We start from the raw sequence: 22,309 nt of genomic DNA on the forward strand, positions 1-22,309 counted from the left end.
GGTTCAATAGGCAATCTCTCACGCGAACGCGAGTAGGAAAACCTCTGTGACGATGGAGCTACTTCCATGTCCAGAGCACTATAGGAGTTGTGAAGAGGTACCTCTGAAAGAGAGAGATTCCTGAGTGATTGTTTTCTTCGTAACATTTTTCTTTCCACTTTCGTCAGATGGGCAGCTGCAGTAGCAGCTTACCCAAAGACTGGATCAGGAGGATTCTGACTCTCTGCCTGAGAAGTTGAAGGTGCTGGTGAAGACTGAGCGTCACATTGGTGATGTCGAAGGCAGGTGCAGTTGCCATGGGTCGATCAGAGTTGACTGATCGATAACAGCCTGTGGGATTGTTGTTTCTTAACACATTCTACAAGAAGAGAGCCAGAACGAAGATGTCTTACATTTTTCACGTATGCAAACGACAACAATTGAAAGCTAGACTGGTTCGGCCCTTGACAAGAAATTGGAGACATACATTACTCGGAGATCCACATCACCAGATTGGCCCATGACCCACCACCTGGCATAAGACTCTTGGCAAATTAATCCTCAATAATTGGCGAATTCTGACAAGCGATACATGGCCAAGACCAAAATATACATTAAAATACATCACACGTGTGTACAAACAATATTATGCACAGGGCTTGGCATGAACAGCCGAATGATAGGATCGGGCCCATCCGTCTAGGCAAAGTTAAGTGGTGTGTTGGACTAAGGAACACTATAGCCGGTGTCTCAACCACCAGACTCCCTTCTTCTGCCTACGCAGGGGCGCAAGTCGGTCGCCTTTTACGACCAGCAATGGGATGCTGAGAACACATTCTTGTCTACCCCGGGTCCCCATGGGCCTGCCTTTGAATGTAGGGCCTCACTTTTTCAAGAGGTAACCTGAACGTTTTCCTGTTCATTCTTAGATAGCTGACATAGGCACTGGACTCTGCAGCCAATCCGGTGACAATATATTGCTTTGCCTACCCGGACATCGCAACATGACAATTCATAAAATACAGATAACAACAGCAAAACATTCTTCCTCCGCAGCATCCATCTTGGCAAGATAATTCCCGCGAAAACTTTGATGGCTTGTCAAAAACTTTGGTTAACAGGGGCTTTTTGCATAAAAGGATTTTGATTTAGAAATGAGAGAACACCTTCGAAGTTTGAAGATCGTTATGCAAATTAGTAAAAAAAACAGGATAGTGTAACTCTGGTGACAAAATAATACACATTTTGACTTTTCGTCATGTTTATCACTCACATGTAGTTTTGGACATAATTATATCTCAACTAGATATAAACACGTTTATAATTGAAATTATATTTGGACAGGACAGCCGTTGATTTCTTGAACTATACTACATTCATTAATATATCAAAGAAATATATAGTATAAGGGTTTTGTTGGCATGAAGTCGACGGTCTGCTGACTTTTATTGGCATGAAATCGACGGTCTGCTGACTTTTATTATATTTGGAAAAAACATGTTACTATTAATACTCCTCATCCCATGAAAAACGTATTTAAGGGCAGGGGTAGGGAGTAGGAGGGTAGCCTAGTGGTTAAAGCGTTCGCGCTTCACGCCGAGGACACGGGTTCGATTCCCCACATGGGTACAATGTGTGAAGTCTATTTCTGGTTTCCCGCACAGTGATATGCTGGAATATTGCTCAAAGCGACGTTAGACCATACACACTCACTCACTAAAGACGTATTTGTCTTCAATTGTTAATGGGATTTTAATATGACTTCTTACAAAATAATTACTTATGTTCTTAATATAAAAATAACTTCCCATTACAAATGTATAGTTATATAGTATATGATGTTCAGACCAATGTAGGTCAAGCTGTCAGGTAAAGCATCTCAGATCAAGCTGTCAGGTAAAGCATCTCAGGTGCCACACCAATTTGTGATTTCATATATATATATATGTGTGTGTGTGTGTGTGTGTGTGTGTGTGTGTGTGTGTGTGTGTGTGTGTGTGTGTGTGTGTGTGTGTGATCGTGCGTGCGTGATCGTGCGTGCGTGTGGTGGCAGGTGAAGGTAGTATGAATTGAACTTGAAACGTGTTTGATTGTATGTATATGAATAAAAAAACTTAAGCCCCTATCTCACATTTACGAATCTGAACACGAATGAACACGATTTAACGTTTTTCTTTAAATCGTGTGAGAACGTATGAAGGTCGCGCAGTCATTCGTGTTCATTCTTGTTAAGTCGTGGTCGGTCGCGCGCGGTCGTATGGACGTCGCACCTCGGCTTACATCGTAACACGTGAAAAGTTGTGTTCAGTCGTTTGAAGGTCGTATGAAGGTCGTATGACAGTCGTGTTCAATCGTATGAAGATCGTGTTCAGTCGTATGAAGATCGTGTTCAGTCGTGTCGGGGAGCGTGGGAAGAAACTCATTCGGCCTTCATATGGTTTTAATCACGTGACTGAGTGAGAACGTGGGAAAGCCCTTGAAAGTGAAAGCTCATTCTACAGCCATGCCAAACCTCAGGCGGCCGAAATGGAAGTTCCTCCAAGCAAAATCTTCGAAAGAGAAACATCCTTCACCACCAACCATGGATGAACATCCACCCGGTACCCCGGCACAAGATGAGTGAGCTGAAACCTATGAACCACCACCAAAATCGCCAGTGAAGACTGACACAGAAATGCTGTTGCAATGCAGCTTATATACTACATGACCCACGTGACCAAAATAAACAAAAATATGTTGTATAAAGGATTTGCTCAGTCGTATGGAGATCGTGTCTATTTTTGTAGTCGTATGGACATCGTAATGATTCGGGTGTAATCGTATGTCGGTCGTGTTGATTCGTGTTAAGTCGTATGGGCGTCGTGTTTGGTCGTATGACAGTCGTGTTTGGTCGTATGACAGTCGTATTGGGGTCGTGTTAAATGAGGTTAAATCGTGTTGTATCGTATGAATATCTTATGACGGTCGTATGAGTGTCGTTTTCAGTCTTATGAAGATCGTATGGGGGTCGTTTTTGGTCGTATGAGGGTCGTGTTTTGTTAAGAAATTTGCATAAACCACAAGGTCGAGCACGAATCAACACGATTTTTCAAATTTTCTTAAATCGTGTTGGCAATTTCTTAAATCGTGTTTGTGAGATAGGGGCTTAATGTGATCTGTTCGTGGTATTTATCTTAAGTACTCTATAATGTTTTTATTGAAAAAAAAAAGGCAAATAAAATGGTATCCCAAACTCAATGCTTAGGAATGTTGCATATGATCTGCTTTGGATAATTTGCTTTTTTTATTTAAAATTTATGTAAATGTAAATTATAATATGCAGTGACAAAAGTGGTAAGTTTCAGATTCTGTATTAATGTCGTGTCATTTGCTTGCTCTCAGGAACGTCTTAATTATTACATGGTACTTACAAGTGCGTATCCATGTCCACATTTAAGATGTTGCGATGAGATTTTTCAAAATACGTCTCCGCCAGCTCTTTGTGTCTATCCGCGTGATGCCACCATTTTCACCAAGTTCATATGCCTCTGGTCCGTTTCTGTCATAAAACACCAGTCCCTGAACAGCTGCCACTGCTACTTCGAGAACATAGGTGTTTTGTTCATCGTCCATTTGATGGAATACTGCATCAATAAGGTCTGTTTTTACAACGATGTCAGTATCAGCAAGAATGAGTGTTTCACCCTGAGCTTTCTCTTTTAAGCGATCTATGAATGTTTCTCTGGAGAACATACATTCAAAACCAGTGATGTTCAGGCACTTTGATATGTAATTGCCATACGACTTTGGTTTTTCTTCAATTCCAACATAAAATGAACCCCCGCTTTCGAGTTTGGTAAAAGCACTCACATAGAATCCTAGTTTAAGATCCTTCCAAATGTAATTAGTAACAGTATCAATGTCATCAAAGTTGACAGAATTTGCCAAAATAGTTTTCACCTGAATGTTTCTGCTCTCACGCAATTTAATGCTGTCTAATCCTCGGATAGTTGGTATTGATTCCCTAATCCTCTCACGGTGTTGTAGAAGCTCGGTTATTGTCGCACACGATGAGTCAACAATGCTTCCGTCAAGAGGTAGTTTTGTGTTGTAACTGACAGTGACAACACTCGCAGATGGTGAAACGATGGTTACTATGATTCCCTTATTTTCACCTTCATCTGAGAACCAGTCTTTTCTGTATGTATTTACAAACAAACTGCCATCTTCTATCAACAGATTTAGCCGATCATCTACAAGCTCATGGAAATGGTCCAAGCACCAATCTGTGGGATCCAGATCTTGTATGTGTACAAATACAATCCCTCCGCCACTATTTCGCAGAGCTGATATATATTGTTTGTACTTTAGTATAAACTGATCCCGGTGTTTCTTCCACTCCCTTTTGTTAATGTGGTCCTTTGGTAGGTTGATAAGAGATGCACGGGCGTGAAGCACAAACCAGTTCTTTTCTGTGTATTTGTTCAGTTTTATTTCTTCAGCGCAGCCTCCACATGCTGAAATGAACAGAAACAATTGTGCAAATATATGAGCTGATTCAACATGATGCTGAGATGATATACTGAGTGAGGTGAGTTCAATGCCGCTTTCAACAGTATTCCAGTTTATATCACGACGTCAGCTTAATGTGGGAGGAAAGCCCGAAATTATTCAGACGTTTGCCCCACGAGGAAGGGTATGGTGCTGACAAACCTAGAAACATAATTGGGGCAAACCAGGGTTTCGAACCCACTATTATAGGTTCTTGCGTGTCCAGGGACGCAACTCAGCACCGCGATTTTGTTTGTTTGTTTGTTGTTTAACGCCGCACTCAACAATATTCCAGCTATATGGTAATTTACAGGGGTCTGTAAATAATCGAGTCTGGACCAAACAATCCCGTGATTGACAACATGATCATCGATCCACGCAATTTGATCGATCTTCTACCCTGGATCTTCACGGATCATATTCAGATTTGAAACTTTTACATACCTGATTCCATACTTCGGACAACCGTTCATTTTCAAGCGAATCTTATCACAACATTGTCATCTGAAACAGAAGAAAAATGTGACTTAATAACATAAGAGTAACTAGTGTGATAATAATGCCATAATGATTCTTTAGGTATCAAGCCATGTTTTACATTCATTTCCATCTTATAATATACAACTCAAAGTTTGCTAAGGATCGCCATTTTAAAAGGTAGTATGTCAAACTATTTGCAGATACAAGAGAGAGAATACTCTTGCTGTTGTGAACCTTTGGCGTAAAGCTGTGAGAATGACATTACGTTTCTCAGCTCTGGTAGTTGATCTAAGTAGTTGGTGGCATCACTCTGGGACCGTTCCTGGCTTCTTATTGGTCTGTTTGGTCACGTGACCTGCGCAGAGCATTGTTGGTCATGGGTGACATTAAGAAACGTCCGTTTCCGAGGGGCCATCTCCCCATCCAAGAGGGCGGCATGGCGCCTTTTAGATGGCGGTGGCGGCGGCGGAGGGGAGGGGAGGGAGGGAGGAGGGGGAATGAGGAGGAGGGAAGAAGAAGAAGAGGTTTTGTTTTGTTTTGGTGGTTGGGTGATGAGAGGGTAGTCAAAGCAAAGGATGAAAAGCATTCTTTCGGGAGAGATGGGTGGCCCTAAAAAGGGCCGTTTGATCGTGAGAGACTAACTCTTCACCAACATAGGTGCTGTGTTGCACAGCACGGATAGCCTGCCACCTGTCTACTGACAGGACACTTACTGGTGTGGCGATGACGTTTGGAGATCACTGAGACGAGCTTATACACAGTCGATGACGCAGCAACTTTGTTGCTAGGTTGACGTCACATCGGCGAAGGATCTTGCAACAAATTCCACAAATGACATCATCGGGTATTATGACATGATGGTAAACTTTGAGGTTGGTTGGTTGGTTTGTTGTTTAACGCGGCACTCAGCAATATTCCAGGTATATGACGGCAGTCTGTAAATAATTGAGTCTGGACCAGACAATCCAGTGATTTATATTATGAACATCGATCCATGCAATTGGGATCGATGACATGTATCAACCAAGTCAGCGAGCCTGACCACCCGATCCAGTAAGTCGCCTTTTACGACAAGCATAGTCGCCTTCTACCGCAAAAAAGTGTACTACTTGTCTCAATGCAAATGTGATGTACTACGTCTCTCCATGTAAACATGGTGCCACGCGTGTCTTCAAACAGACGTTTATAATTATGATAATGACGTTGTCACTCGCTCATCCATGCCGAGGAGTTGGCACTCGTGTATGTTTACATGCGTACTGTCATGCGTGTCTCCATGCAAACGTGACGTACTTCGTGTCTCCATGCAAACGTGGTGTCACGCGTGTCTCAATGCAAAACGTGGTGCCACGCGTGACTACAAACAGACATTACTAGAAGTATAGATCGATACACATGCGTGACGTTTGCAAACGTGATGTACTTCGTGTCTCCATGCAAACGTAGTGTCATGCATGTTTTCAAACAGACGGTTATACATATGATTATTTATGATATTTGTACATACATATATTTATAAGGATAGAGAGAGATCGATAGACATACGAGGGGATATCACAAAGTTTTGAGCCTGACACAGAAAACGTAAAAAAATAGGATGGTTACTACTTTATTTTTCAACATAGTCCCCTCCCAACTCCACACACTTGTTCCACCTAGTTTGCCAGTCACTGATGCCCGATTGGTAGAAGTCAACATTCTGGTCCCCTAACCAACCCTCCACAGCAGAAGTTAGCTCATCGTCATCTTCAAATCTCCGGCCCCAGAGGTGTTTTTTCAGCCTGGGAAAGAGGTTGAAGTCACTGGGGGCTAGGTCTGGAGAATAGGGTAGGTGAGGGAGGAGTTCGGAGCCACATTCTTGCATAGCTGTCATTGCAACACGGCTCATGTAGACTGGTGCGTTGTCCTGGTGAAGCAGAATCCCACGACGGATTTTTCCACGGCGTTTCACCTTGATGGATTGGCGCACCTGCTTCAATAACTTGGTGTAATACTCCCCATTCATTGTGGTGCCATGGGGCAGGTAGTCGATGTGAATCACTCCTTTGCTGTCCCTGAAGATGGTCATCACAACCTTCTTGGTGAATCTGGTGGCTTTGAACTTATTTGTCTTTGGAGAAGTGGCGTGTTTCCATTCCATCGACTCCTGTTTGCTTTCCGGATCATAACGATAAACCCAGGTTTCATCACTGGTTACAATCCTAAAATGAAAATCATCTGGGTTGGCGTTATACCGAGTTAGCAAGGTTCCACTGATAGTGACCCTTGATAGCTTCAAGTCATCTGTAAGCATTCTCAGGACCCATCTGGCACACACTTCGGACATGTGGAGTTTGCCATGAATTATATTATGTATGGATCCATATGATAGGCCTGTTGTTTCTTCTAGCTCATGGAGAGTAATACGGCGGTTTTCAATCACTAGTTTGTGTACAGTGTCAATGTTTTCAGGGCTGGTACTGGTTGATGGCCGTCCGAACCGGGCATCATCTTCTGAGTTCTCTCTGCCACCCTGAAATTCCTTCACCCACCGTTTGATAGTTGCAGATGATGGGGAAGACTCTCCATAAACTGCAGTCAAACGCTCTTCCACCTGTTTTGCAGGTTGACCCTCTAGGACAAGGAACTTTTTCACCACTTTTCAGATGTGTCCATTTTGCCAATTCACTGGGGGAAGGTCTCTCACGAAGTGTTGTGACAAAATAATTGCAGCCAGCAATATGTTTCTACATAGTATCAGTAGCTAAGACATTCATGTACATCAGGGGTAGCACATTGTACCATTCGACCAGGAATACTGTGTGAGGCTCAAAACTGTTTGATATCCCCTCGTACGTGGTGTTTGACTCGTGTCTCCATGCAAACATGATGCCACTCGCGTGTACACATACATACAAACATACATAGAGGCGTGGTGTCACTCGTAGGCGTGTGCCTCCAAGAGAACTGGGGAGTGTGTGGGTTCTTTTGGATTTTTGGATTGTTTGTTGGCAAAACAAGCAGGGTATGTGTCGATTGCGTGTGGAGATGATAGATCACTGTCGAAGACCCAGCAACCTTGTATCGCCGAAGGATCTTGCAACAAAATTTCACAAACAACATCATCGGGTATTATGACGTGATGACAGTCGTTCGTCTCAGGCGATCACCTTAGTGCTACGATCATGTTGTGGAACGAATGCCTAAATTTCTAAAGGTGAACCTACATGGACAGATATGAACGTGGTGTAGGGAGCGGATCAAAATGTTCACTGTTTTGATTGGTACCAAAACGCTGCACGCTGATTGGTCCGTTATCCAAACCGCCCCGACCGTTGTGTTTTTTCCATTGGAAAAGTGATGACAAGAGAGCATCTATTGGTTTGAAGATATTGAAACCCTACTTCCTGATTGGACGACAACTCAAGTTTCTGATGGGTAGCTTTTTTTTATCTTGTTTTTCTTAGGTGTGCAGACAACACAATTAATTTTTTTCAACTTTGAGAGTGGATCAAAAGGGCCCCTGTTTTGATTGGTCCAAAACGCCACACGCCGATTCATCCGTTTCGGTGCCTGGACTGAGCCTCGTTTTTTTCGAACCGACCTGACCCTTGTGTTTGTTTTTTTCATAGGAAATTCTAGGTATCGATCACCCCGCTTTAAACATTCCCACACAGATTCCCTTTCGTCGCTTTGAAGATCTCCATGGGGTAGATATCTTGCATGCCATAGAAAAAGTCCAACAATCCAACAAAGCCCTGAACATCGATGCCACCATGGTTGTGACTTGAGTACATGTGGCAGCTCCCGACAGGCTAGTATCAGGCAGTGGCTGTCTGAAAAACATGGTTGGACTTGAAGCATTTTTAGAACGCAAACAAGGCATTGTACTGATCAAGAACGAAGATCAATCTTGTTTGGTAAGGACCCTTGTGGTGGCACAGCATTATGCCCAGAAGTCCAACCCCTCTTGCCAAGAATGGTCCACCCAGAGAAAGAGACTGACGAGAACGGATCAAGTCGACGTTCAAGGCATACGGGCACGGGACGTGTTTCGGCGCCTTGGCATTCCTGAAGGTCCCTGTCGGGGCCTGGATGACCTAACACGCATGGGACGTGCCTTGGCCCAAATGAACTATCAACTGAAAGTCTACAGTCAAAAGGTGGACCAGAGACTGATGTACAAGTGTGATGAGGCTCCACCCAACGCCACCGTGCTGCATGTATTCCATCATGATCACCACTAAGATGTGATCACTTCCATGCAAGCCTTTTATGCATCTGTCATTTACTGCGAACTCTGCGACCAACGTTATGATCATCCCGATCACCATCCCTGCACCAAGCAATACCGGTGCCATCGCTGCCTCCACTCAAGCTATTGTGGACCCAATGAAGAGCACGGGATCCCTTGCTTGACATGTCAATGCAGGTTCCAAAATCAACACTGTTACACCAAACATCTCCAGGCACCGTCAGAGGGAAAACCCAGCACCTGTCAATCGATTAACAATCGTTTTAAGCTGGTCCACGTCTTGGAGACCACTATGGCTTCACCATGAGTGCTCAGATGAAGAACGTCCCTGCTTACTGTGTCGATAACCCTTGACCCCAGACTATCGCTGTTACAAGACTCCCCTCTGTGAAGCCCCCGATGAAGAGGAGGAGGGGAAGAGAAGGAATGCTACAACCAAATCCAACGAGACAACGTCAAATACGTCTTCTATGATTTTGAATGTAAGCAAGGGGGAGCACATCCCAAATTTGTGCGTGGTGCAGTTAGGATTCGGACGATGCATTGGTGAAGCGACAAAGGATTTGAGCGAACACTGTCTATGGAGAGAAGAAGGTTACGGTTTAAGCCGCGAGATCTTGTTTCAAGGCCACACCACACTACTCGATGTGTGTGTCTGGTTGACGACTCTGGCGGAAAAAGCCAAGAAGAAGAAGAACCAAGAGGAGGAGCAGGATGGTTGCGCACGCAAAGGGACAACAGCACGGCTAGGTAAAAGAAAACAGGATGGAACCCTCTCAACCCATCCTCCGACAAAACGTCAGCGACGTCCATCCCCCAGGAGGAGGAGGTGGAGGGAGAGGGGAAAGAGGAGGTGGAGGGAGAGGGTAAAGGATGCCATGGAGGTGGACGCCCACCCCGTTGAGGAGGAGGGTGAGGAGACGAAGAAGAAAACATCACCATTTCAGACCCTACACTCTGAAAGCATTTCCAAAGTTCTTTGGACTGAATAAACTGAAGAAAGGGTATTTTCCACACTTTTTCCATACTGAAGCCAACCAGACCTACAGAGGTCTCTATCCATCAGGCGTCATGTCCAATCCCGATGGCATGTCTCCCAAGAAACGCGCAGCCTTCCTCCAGTGGCATACGAAGAAAGTTCAAGAAGGAGCCTTGTTTGACTTGCAAGAAGAACTCTTAGCCTACTGTCAGAATTATGTCGACATTTTGAGACGTGGATGCGCTGACTTGCGACAGAACTCCATCAGGACTGTTCACATGGATCCCTTTGTAGAGGTGATGACAGCCACTGCATTCACCATGAAATACTTCCGAAAACACGATCTGAAACCCAATACCATAGCCATTCTTTCACCTCAAGGCTACCAACCCAAGAGGAACTATTCCCAGGCCTGTGTGCACTGGTTAAGTTATCTCGTCAGGACCGTTCCTGATCTGCACCTCCAGCACGCCAGGAATGGAAGTGAAAAAGAGTTCATGTGTGGAGAGGGCAAACAACGGTACAGTGTCGATGGCTACAATCCAGCGACAGGCACCATCTATAAATGTCATCTACATTGTCTGTCTGTACCTCTGTCATGTCTGTGCACATGTTCGTTGTAAAAACCACGTCCATGGCTTATCACCAACACCATCACCTATATGACAAGTGACATCACCGCCACCACCACCACAAAAATTACCACCACCACCACCAGCTTCGCCACCACCATCTTGGAGGCGCCGTTACACCCTCTTGGATGGGGAGATGGCCCGTCAGAAACGGACGTGCCGTCATCTTGTAGGCGCGCGCAACCGGAACAGAAAATGCCGCCATCTTGGATACGCAGTCACCACCGGAACCGGACGTGACGTCATCGTGACGTCACCCATGACCTACAATGCCCTGCCCCGACCAATCAGAAGCCAGGAACGGTCCAAGAGTGATGCCACCAACTACTGATCTTGATCTGCCTGAATGAGGTCGATCCATGATTTCTCTATGGGTCTGGAACCTGTGCCACAGACGATGGATAGCATCATGTAGCCATGTGATGGCTCAATGGTTGTCTTAATATCATGGGGGCGGTCGGGTAGCCTGGTGGTTAAAGGTGGTTCGATCCCTGGTGGTTCGATCGTCACGCTGAAGACCCGGGTTCAATTCCCGACATGGGTACAATGTGTGAAGCCCATTTCTGGTGTCCCCCGCCGTGATATTGCTGGAATATTGCTAAAAGCGGCGTAAAACCATACTCACTCACTCACTCACTCATTTAATATCATGGTGTTTAAATCAAGGCAATGGGCATTACCTTTATATGGAAATCATGTGCATTGTTGCATTTGGCTGATGCTTTCCTTCTTATCCAGATACTTGACTTTGACATTTGCAAAATGTTAAGCAGAAACTATTCTTTCGACATTTGCCGTTGAGTAAAGCAGGGCTGTTTTCTTGTTATCTACCCTGTTTGGAATCTTCTTCATACTTATGCTAAAGCCCGTCTTTGAACCATCTACCTCCACATAAGATTGGATGGGAAATTGTTCAATCTTGGTCACGTGAATACAAAAGCTAAGGTGCATGAAGCCCTTGTGAGAGATATGCTCTTGTCAGTCGACATGGCTGTGGCAGCCCATTCAGGAAACGCAGATGATATAAGACAAACGTGATGGACCAAAGCGTCGAGCATCAACTTCTTCAAGCTGGAGCTGGTGAACCAGTTCACCTACATTTCAACCATCATAGACAAGTCTTTGGATGCTGGACTGACGAGGAGGGTGTAGGGGAACAGCAAGCTGACAGCCCACAGCAAGATTGCTGTCTACAGAGCCAGCGTCTTAAGCACATTGCTGTATGGAGGCAAGTTTTGGACCCTATTTGGTAGTGATAGAATTGGGTGGTGGTTGGGGACTGGTGAGGGGTGTTGGAGCTTGGGTCAAGGCTCTAAAGGGGGTCGAGGTGGGAGATAGTGGAGTAGGAGGATGAGTACTGACAGGAACGAGGTGTACAAGATATCACTGCAAATCATCTTTTTACAGGCCGATGCTGTTCAATTAGACCACAACCCAGGGTAGACTAAATTTTTTCAGATGGTTTAAAAGAATTCAGTGGGTGACTGGGGCAGTAGAGTAGCTGGGTTGGTTTGACCTGTGTCAGTTGACAGATAAGAGTCAACTGAACCCTTGGTTGGATTGTGTTCTCCATTTATGTTTTTCCTTTGCATTGGAATGTAGACGGCTTTTGGGTACAAAAGAGATCTTCTTTTATCATGGTGGGTGACCAGGATGTCATTATCATATGATAAAGGCAATCTATCCTGGAAAAAACATTTATGGCCAAGTGATCAATTTAGAGGCATCTATGGGGTTTTTAAACAGTACCATGTAATGGGCGTGGTTCGATGATGAGGTGAAGAGGCATAAAGTACCGATGATTTTTCATTCATTGCAACACACCAGCCTCTGCCTCTTTGGTATTGACTCCAAGCAAATCATCAATGCATGTGTTTCTGCCAGTGTGGTAAAGGCAGACCCCCACCTCCACCTGTACAAGTGGTAGCAGCAGGTGTTGACTTCGGCCATGGTTTGCTCCTGTGCCAAGTAATGCAAGAGAGAGGAGAGCACATCGTACAGGGGGTAGCTTCATAAATGGTTATGACATCACTCTTTGTATTTATATGGAAGCATCTCCACAAGTACGCCTTATGGATCATAGTGAACATTTTGGGCAACAGCCTTTAACAGTGGCTCTGGAAACGACTACATTGCCTCTTCAAACAATACGAATGTGATGATGGACGCCTACGGGCTACTGGCATGCTGCTTCCAAATGGTAGAACTGAGCAAGAGGTATTATATCTCGGTCTGTGATTTGCAGTCACAAAATGTTAATGATCCGACTTGCACAGGTGCCCTAGGTCAACAACACAAGTTGAAGACATTTCTGGGATCCAACGCCTCTGGCATATAACAATGTTGTCCTTTCATACCGTCATTCTGGCCTTTCTGCTCTTGCTGAAAATTACATTCACAACCGGTCACCACATGGTTGACATCAGAGTGTTGCTGTAATACTGAAAGACGATATAGAGTTTAATGGTACCATTTCCAATGCACAGTACCCAGGTGGTGTGTGTTTCACATCGGTCTGTCTTGTAACAGTAAGGACATCCATGCCAGAAACAACCGAAACATTTATACACAATTCGTGCCTAGGAGTCACATCACAGTTTAAGCCATCAGCATAGTATGTGACATTAATGACATACTGTGTGTGCAGGTCAAGGTGTTTATGCATTACCCAGTTGAGCCAATGAAGCCTCTGAAGGGAGAGGGGTTTAATGGCAATTGTCTTTGGTGTCAAAAACAGTTTTCGAAAAGGTCAGCATGAAAGTCTTGAGGTAGAGTCACTACATGATTGATGACTTTGTACAGACTTGACGCAAACTTACCACATCACTCTGACAGTAGGCCAGCAATTCCTCATCTGGATCAAAGTGACACTTGACATTGCAGGTCAAGAATTCGCTACAGTCAGCAGGGAACATGGATAACTTTTGTCAGCTTCAGTCTTATGAGAAGCAGCTTTTTATGCGTTCAGTCACTGTAATCGTTTTTTAAAACTGCTGCAGAGCCAAGTTCCATGAATCGTTTAAAATCAGAAGCCCCACCACCATGGTGGTTTCACAATATAATGGTGTAGATGCTGTAACAGCAGGTGTCCGTCATAACCACGGTAATTGTGAGCAATCACCAAGATGTCATCGTCAAGACTAGGCGAGGTTTTCTGTCATCTTCTGGTTCATCATCATTTTCATCATCTTGTTGTAATGGCGTGGCATAATCTTGATCCTGAGTTTCTTGGATGATGTGCATGAATGAGCAAGTGCCCTGTGATTCTTCTTTTCTGTCAGACTCATCACCCAATATTCATTCAGGGTAGTGGGTTCTTCAAACATTTTGACACAGCCAGGTATTTGTCCTTGCCTTAGGCAGATCTCAGACAAACGGTCAGACGCCTAAACAATGCATTTTCATCAGCCCAGATATATCACACACAGGTTGGTTCTTCTGTTGGGGTTCACTCTAAGTCATAGACGACAAACTTGCATTGCTGCAGTTCTTTTTCTTCATCACCTTCAGTGACACTCTTATTTGCAGGGATGATCATGTGGTGTACTGCCACACGCTTCACAATACTCACCACGTCCTCAAAAGGTTGGCATGGTTGTAATGGCGTAATGGCGTAATGGCGATCGTGATGGTACAGGTGGAGGATCTTTGTGGGATAAAGTCTGTCACACCTGTACAGTAGACGATTGAGTAGATCTTGTGAATACACCTTCAGCTGACCGCCGCCATAGTCTTGTGGTAGAGCGTCTGCCTGGAGAGGGGAAGGTCGGGGGTTCAATCCCTGATCGCGTCATACCATAGACGTTAAACAATACTGTTTCTGAACGTGTTATACGTGTTAAACTGTGGCTTGGTATCTCAGTCGGCTAGCACTATAAAATCGGCATTAGTCCAGACTAGTACAAGGAGCCACACACACGTGCATGCATGTTGCTATAATATAATATATATAAAAAACGCGACGTTAAACACCTTTTCACCTCACCACCTCAGCTGATAGTATAGAGCTAAACACTGTCTAAACTCTACACAGACCTTCTGGGATGTTGAACTCATAAAATAAGTTGATGGCCATTTTGAACTGTGCTGGTCTAAGACTCTCAGTTCTTTTGTCCATCACCAGGTTTGTTTGCAAAAGGAAGACTGGTAACCACCAGAATACATGCAAAGCAAAACTGATCTTCATTCTTGATTTATACAGTGCATCATATATTTCCTCGGAAGGTATTCATCCCTGCTTTATGTCTTTGTCGTCCATGTCCCTCTCACATTCAGTCTGGATCTTCTTCTAAGAGTATGTCCATCTCCATTTCTTTATTCACATGCAAGTCGTCATTACTTTATGGAATGTATTCTACCATGTCTATGATGTGATGGCATTGTAGGGGCACACAAATGACTCAAACGGCTCTAATCTCGCGTCCTCCTACAATTCCAAACATATGACCATTTTTATCCTATGGTTAGCCACACAATGTGTGGTGTTCAACGACATCGTCATTACAGATGACACAGGAGATGGAACCCAACAACAGCAGCAGCAAGTATGATATAAACTGTGGAAGAAACGAAGGCCATTGCAGTTTTGACTGCCCTTATCCCTACAGTTACTGTGACATAGAGGATCATCACAGCCCTCAGACTCTGAAACGGCCAGTCTCATTAAAATAAAGCCTTAGAGCAGATTATCACCTACTCACGCTGTTGAGTGACTAGATGACAATCGTGCAACAATATTTATCATCCAAAACTGGCTCCCACAGGAGATATCACTTTGGTGAGATCCTCAGGTAGCCTAGGAGTTTTCCCACTTTTATCAAAAGACACTCGGGTGAGATTCTCTATTTACAGACCATTCAAAATCAGCTTCAGCGTGTGCTGCAGCTGCTTGAATCCATGGATCCCTGGATTCATCCTGTGACACACAGCAATTGGTCAGATCAAAGACTACCCATCCATGTGAATAGACAACTACTACTATTCAAACAGCTCTCTTCAGGGCCACACCAATTATCTCAAAAACGTAACCTGGAAACACATTCCACGTTCTCATCTACCTGCTTCCTACACCGCCAACACCATTCCATCTCCCTGCCCGGACTGAATTTCGGCACCTACATATTCTATAAAAGGTTTCTTTATTTAATTTATTTAAGGCTTAGGCACTCGTGAAGAGCAACCTCCTCGTGGTGAGTGCTGGGTAACGCTAATCGCTCTTCCCCCGTGTGGAACCGGGGCAGAATATTTCCACAGCCTCCCATTGCTGGTCGTATGAGGCGACTAAAATGGGCAACCTGTTTGCCGTGGGTTGCGTCCCTGTGTCGGCGGAGGACGGGAGTCTGGTAGTTGAGGGCATTGGTTCCTGGAACTGTGTTCCTTTGCCCAACACACTACTTCGACCCTTACTTCGCCTAGACGGGTGGTAAGATGGGCCCGGTCTTATCAATCGGCTGGTCATGCCAGGCCCTGTGCGTAATATTGTATATGCACACGTGTGTTGTATTTTAATGTATATTTTGGCCTTGGCCGTCCATAACTTGTGTGTATTCTAACTTTTGGATTGAATACATTGCCTAGAGTCTTACGCCAGAAGGCGGTGGCTCATGGGCCAATCTGGTACTTTCGACCTCTGAGTTCTGTATGTCTTCAATTTCTTGTCATGGGCCGGACCAGCCTGGCATTTTATTTGTTAGACAAATGCAGCTATTCATGTTGTTTTTACTGGAGTATAACACCTCTGTATCCCTGATGTTTGCATGTTGGAGATCCGGTGCAGGAAAACATCGCTCTTTGTAGCACTCCATGGTGGGTGGGGAGCAGGGGTGCTGAATCAATTACTTTCATTATGGCACACAATCATTCTGGTTCAAACCGCACTGACAAGAAGAGACGTCTGGAAGCTGAGATTTTCTCATCTGACGACGATGCTTCTATTTCACGAACTTCAAATTCTTGGGCTCGGTTTATCGTAGTGGAATCACATAATCAACTACCTTTGAAAATCAATCCCTTTGCAATATCTAAAGCCATTGAAGGTATCTGTGGTGAGGTGAAGAATGTTTCACGGCTCCGGAGCGGCTCTCTTTTGGTGGAGTGTGCACGGAGACAGCAAAAATGTACTAGCTTTGCTAACACAGAAGTTGTTGTTTCTGAACACAGAACGTTGAATTCGAGTCGAGGGATCATCCGCGACAGAGCTCGTTGCCTGGCTGAAATGTCAGAAGATGACATTTTGGAAGAACTTAAATCACAGAATGTCACATCAGTGAAACGTTTCAATAGAAAAGATGGTGAAAATTTAATTCCAACAAATACTTATTTGTTCTCCTTTTCTCTTTCAACAATTCCACAATCTATTAAGGCAGGCTATTTTAACATCGGAGTGGAGGTGTATGTCCCCAATCCACTCCGGTGTTACAAATGTCAGAAGTTTGGGCACGGCTCCAAATCATGTGATCGTCCGACTGTTTGCCACCGTTGTGGTGGAAATCATGATGGTTCAGGCTGTACAGCAGACCTGAAATGTACAAATTGTAAGGGTCAACATGTAGCGTCATCAAAATCCTGTCCTTTTTGGACACGTGAAAAAGACATTTTGACAATCAAATGTCAAAACAACGTCAGTTACTTTGATGCGAAAAAACTCTATGATAGCCGGACACCTTCATCCAAACAATCTTATGCTGCTGCTGCTGCTGTCTCTCGCCCTTCAACCAGTAGATCTATAGAATGTCAGACGGACTTGACGTGGACACATTCTGAACACCCGCTGCCTCTGACAACATCATGTGACAGTCAAACAACTCATGCTGTCAGCCCAGGTGAAATGTCTTCAGATTCTATCATTGTGACTCAGGTTGTGGCCCCATCTACACCCACTCCTGATATACCAGCTACCAACAAACCATCAACTGAAATGCCCAAAAAACAAAAGAAGAAACAAAACAAGAAAATTTCTACAAAGATCCCTAATATCACTGAAACATCTGTAGATGTTCACAATTACTTTGAGCCTCTTGAGATGGATGTCACCTCATCTTCACACCACAGCAGTGGTGACTCCTCTTCACGTTTACGTGACCGATCTCCGGTAGAACCACCATGAATCATTCGAATCTAATTCAATGGAATTGCCGAGGACTTAGGCACAATTTTAACGAACTGCAATTATTATCAACGGATATTTGTCCATCAGCAATTTCTTTACAAGAAACGTACCTTAAAACAACCGACACATTTGATTTAAGGCAGTATAGTTCGTATCATTCCTTCTCTCCTCCGGGAGATAAAGCTACTGGAGGAGCTTCTATTTTGGTGCGGCGGGGCGTTGTTCACAGTCCTGTTCCGCTTGACACGAATATGCAAGCTGTTGCAGTTAGACTTACACTGCATATTGCCTTCACACTTTGCTCCTTATACATTCCTCCATCTTCAAATCTTCAGCGTAATGATCTCCAAAAGCTGTACGACCAGCTCCCAAAGCCCTGTGTCATCATGGGTGATCTAAATGGGCATAATCCTTTATGGGGAGGTTCTATCATTAATCAAAAGGGTAAAGTCATCGAAGATTTTGTTTCTGATAATGACCTCTGCATCTTTAACGATGACTCGGACACCTACTTACACCCTGCAACTGGTACGTATTCATCATTAGATCTGTCTTTGACGGATTCAGTGTTGTTGAATGAATTCTCATGGTCCGTCCATGATGACCTATGTGGGAGTGACCATTTCCCCACCGTGCTTAAACCCATTCATCCCGTTGATGATCCACCTTCACCTCGATGGAATTTTGTGAAGGCTGATTGGCTGTTATTTCAATCTTTATGCAAAGATAAATTACTACCTACGTTTTTTCAGAATGTTACTGACCCTATTCAGTTGTTCTCAGATCTACTGAATGAAATTGCTGATGAATCAATACCTAAGTCCTCGATCAACCCACGTGTTCGTAAACCGTGGTTTGATGCTAATTGCAAACAAGCTAGGAAATGTCGTAAGAAGGCTGAGAAGTACTTCCGTAAACATCCCACTGTCCATAATTTAAATATTGTAAAAATTTCAAATGCCAAGGCAAGACGTCTATTTAAGCAAAATAAACGTCAATCCTGGCGGACTTATGTCTCAAAAATTAACTCTCGTACCCCTATGTCCAAGGTATGGAACATGATTAAAAAGATCAAAGGCAAGGGATCAAATTCTACAGTTAACCATCTGAAGGATGGCGATACTTTGTTAACTGATAAATCTGCCATTGCCAATAGCATTGGTGAAACTTTATCTCATCATTCTTCTTCATCTAATTACGCTCCTGAATTTCAAAAATATCAGCTTCAACAGGAAAAGAAAAAAGTAAATTTTACATCTGATAATGGTGAAGATTACAATGAGGTATTTTCACTACATGAGCTATATACTGCCTTAGGGCAAGCTCATGATACAGCAGCAGGCGCTGATAATATTCATTATCAGCTACTGAAACACTTGCCCGAATCATGCCTTGAAACTATGTTAAATATATTCGATGATATTTGGACATCTGGGATGTTTCCAGCTTCATGGCATAAAGCCATTGTTATCCCCATTCCCAAACCTGGGCGGGATCATTCTGATCCATCAAATTACCGACCTATCTCTTTAACTAGCTGTGTTTGTAAAACGATGGAACGCATGGTAAATAATCGATTAGTGTGGTACTTGGAAACAAATAATCTTCTTACCAATATACAATGCGGTTTCCGTAAAAACAGAAGTACTATCGATCATTTAGTGCGTTTAGAATCGTTCATTAAAAATTCCATTGTAAATAGACAACATGCTGTATCGATCTTTTTCGATTTAGAAAAAGCATACGATACAACATGGAAACATGGTATTTTAAAAGATCTTCATGATTTTGGATTAAGAGGCCGTTTGCCTCATTTCATATCACAGTTTTTAACAGACAGGCAATTTCAAGTCCGAGTGGGTACAACCCTGTCTGATCATTATAATCAGGATCAGGGTGTCCCACAAGGCAGTATTTTGTCTGTCACTTTATTCAGTATAAAAATTAACAGTTTGTCAAAAGTTTTAAATGATTCAGTTGATGGATCACTTTTTGTGGATGATTTTAATCTATCTTGTCGCGGTAAAAATATGCACACAATTGAAAGGCAATTACAATTATGTCTTAATAAAATCATGAAGTGGTGTCTAGAAAACGGGTTTAAATTTTCCAAATCAAAAACTAATTGCATACATTTCTGCAGAAAATATAAACCGCATAAGGACCCTGAACTATTTCTGAATGGCACTCCTATCAAAGTTGTTAAGGAAGCCAAGTTCTTGGGACTTATTTTTGATCATCACTTAACTTTTCTCCCGCATATTAAATACCTCAAAGCTAAATGCCTGAAGGCACTCGATCTATTAAAAGTTGTTTCTAATTCAAAGTGGGGAGGGGATCAATGTAAAAACAATTAAGGACCTTTTTAATGATGTTAATTCTCGTTTAATATTATGTTTTTTAAAGGAAATAGAGCTTTTTCATAAATTTTGATGTGTTCAATGTATTGTTTTACAAATTGGTAGTGCGAAATTCATAACTTAGATTGTTAGTGGCTGTACCCTTGAGGGGGGTTGAAGTAGCGTAAAATTATTGTCCCCCTAAGAGGGTATGTAAGACCCAAATCATTCGAAGTATTTTTCTGCACACTAGGCTTTTAAACGTAGTATCTTCGTTATTTTAATCTATGGCTTAACTGGTACACTGTCGCCAGTGACTGAAGGGATGATATAAATCCTGCCGGGGTCCATGCAGGAAGCAAAAGTACTGTAAGTCCCCATGGTCCCCAGTATGGTGATCTCCCTTCAGTTGCTGACGATTTCTAGCCCATTTTTAAATTGTGATGTTCATTAATGCTTACGGCTTTTAATATTCTCAACTAGTTTTAAATCAAGTCTGTGATATTCTAGTTATTCTACTGTCCGTCGTTGACAGCTTTTTATTCAGTTTAAATATATGTATCATAAATGTAATTTCTCGTCACGATATGGCTGAAATATTGCCCATGTGACGTTAAATAATAACTCACTCACTCACTATTTAAGGCTTAGCATCTATAATACTTACAGCTAACAATCATGATGTCTCACACTTAAACTCCATATTCAAGATAGTGAAAGTACCTAAAACCCTGGGTAAAGATGATATACTCACGCTGTTGAGTGACATAATGACCAACGTCCAACATTACCACACCATTCCAAATCAACTTCAGTGTGTCCTGCTGTTGTTAGAACCCATGGAGGAAACCTCAGATTTGCGTTTACAATCATAACAATGGGTCTAATACGTGGAAGCAGGAGTAAATAACTTGCCCTAGATGAATTTAGACACTGTCGAATGTCTTGAAACAGACCTGTCTCCGTTCTCGAATAGAGATGGAAACTGTCAAGAATTCGGCGTTTTCAGACATATATTCAATCCACACTTTACAAGTTAATAAGAAGTGAGATCCAAAGAGACCTCGAATCGCTCTTACAGTCAGCCTTCCAGATGCTGTTTCATCCGAAAACTTCTCGAACGATCAAGCCTGCCATGTTCATGTATACAAGGGCGGTAACTCTAACTTCCACTCGCTGCCGCATACAGCACTCGACATTTCACTGGCACTTCAATCATTTGCTGCCACTGACATTACTACAAATACACTTACAACAGTCTATACTGCTGCAAAACACCTGTCAGTTACCGTTGTGACTATCAGTTTATTTGACCCGTGCCTGCTGTGACTTATCCCATGTCGAATTCAAACCAAGTTGCACTTTAAGTTGTGTTATCTAAATGTGTCAAGTAGTTGTTTTGGGAACGTCACTGATACATGCACCATCGCCTGTGTAATTTTTATTGACTTTGGAATTGATCACCTTATGCCTGCATATTTTCTCTCGAATGTGGTTAACGTTAAACGTTAACGATTGTTTCACAAAACCTTAACAACGGTAATGAACCAATGAATTCGGCAATTTGATGTGACAGATTATGTCTGAGCAGCAGTTTTAAGATTGAAGACAAAGAGTCTATTAAAAGTAATAAATTGAAGCTGCATGGAACGGATCTCAGAACTGAAATAGATCATCAGTTGACCGAAAACATATTTAACTAATAAAATAATAATAATAAAAATAAAAAAATATGCAAATGGCAGTAAATGGCTAGAATAATGAAATCGATCGCTACCGGGAACACACTGAATGCTTTGGTTGACAAAAAATTAAATTAATTAAAAGCAAAATGGTGGTATGAAATGACCTGCTTGATATTTTGATATTGAGTACAGCGTGAAACAATATAATATTATTTCGTCAAAAGTAATTAACGGCCATTACACTATTACACACGTACCTTGTACCTCAGACCTCCTGATCAAATATCCCCGTTAGGAATATACCGGAGTGTCACTGCGTAATACCTGCACACTTGTCACGTAC

At 43.0% G+C, this 22,309-nt stretch overlaps 1 protein-coding gene across 3 annotated transcripts in view; it reads right to left on the reverse strand.

Moving 5' to 3' along the window:
• LOC124145964 overlaps positions 1-22,309 on the reverse strand; it is a 43,191-nt gene extending 20,882 nt beyond the window's left edge. For 2 of the 3 annotated variants that reach the window (XM_046515960.2, XM_046515958.2), the window contains exons 1-3: positions 22,224-22,309; positions 4,954-5,013; positions 3,390-4,475 (exon numbers count right to left, since the gene is read on the reverse strand). In XM_046515960.2, the coding sequence (XP_046371916.1) occupies positions 3,390-3,403 (14 nt within the window). In that variant the 5' untranslated portion in view covers positions 3,404-4,475; positions 4,954-5,013; positions 22,224-22,309. Of the gene's footprint in view, positions 1-3,389; positions 4,476-4,953; positions 5,014-21,035; positions 21,127-22,223 lie in introns of those variants that run through there. The other variant, XM_046515959.2, reaches the window with a different exon arrangement.

The sequence above is a fragment of the Haliotis rufescens genome, unplaced genomic scaffold, assembly GCF_023055435.1.
Source record: "Haliotis rufescens isolate VD_foot unplaced genomic scaffold, xgHalRufe1.0.p SCAF_9, whole genome shotgun sequence".
NCBI lineage: Eukaryota > Metazoa > Mollusca > Gastropoda > Lepetellida > Haliotidae > Haliotis > Haliotis rufescens.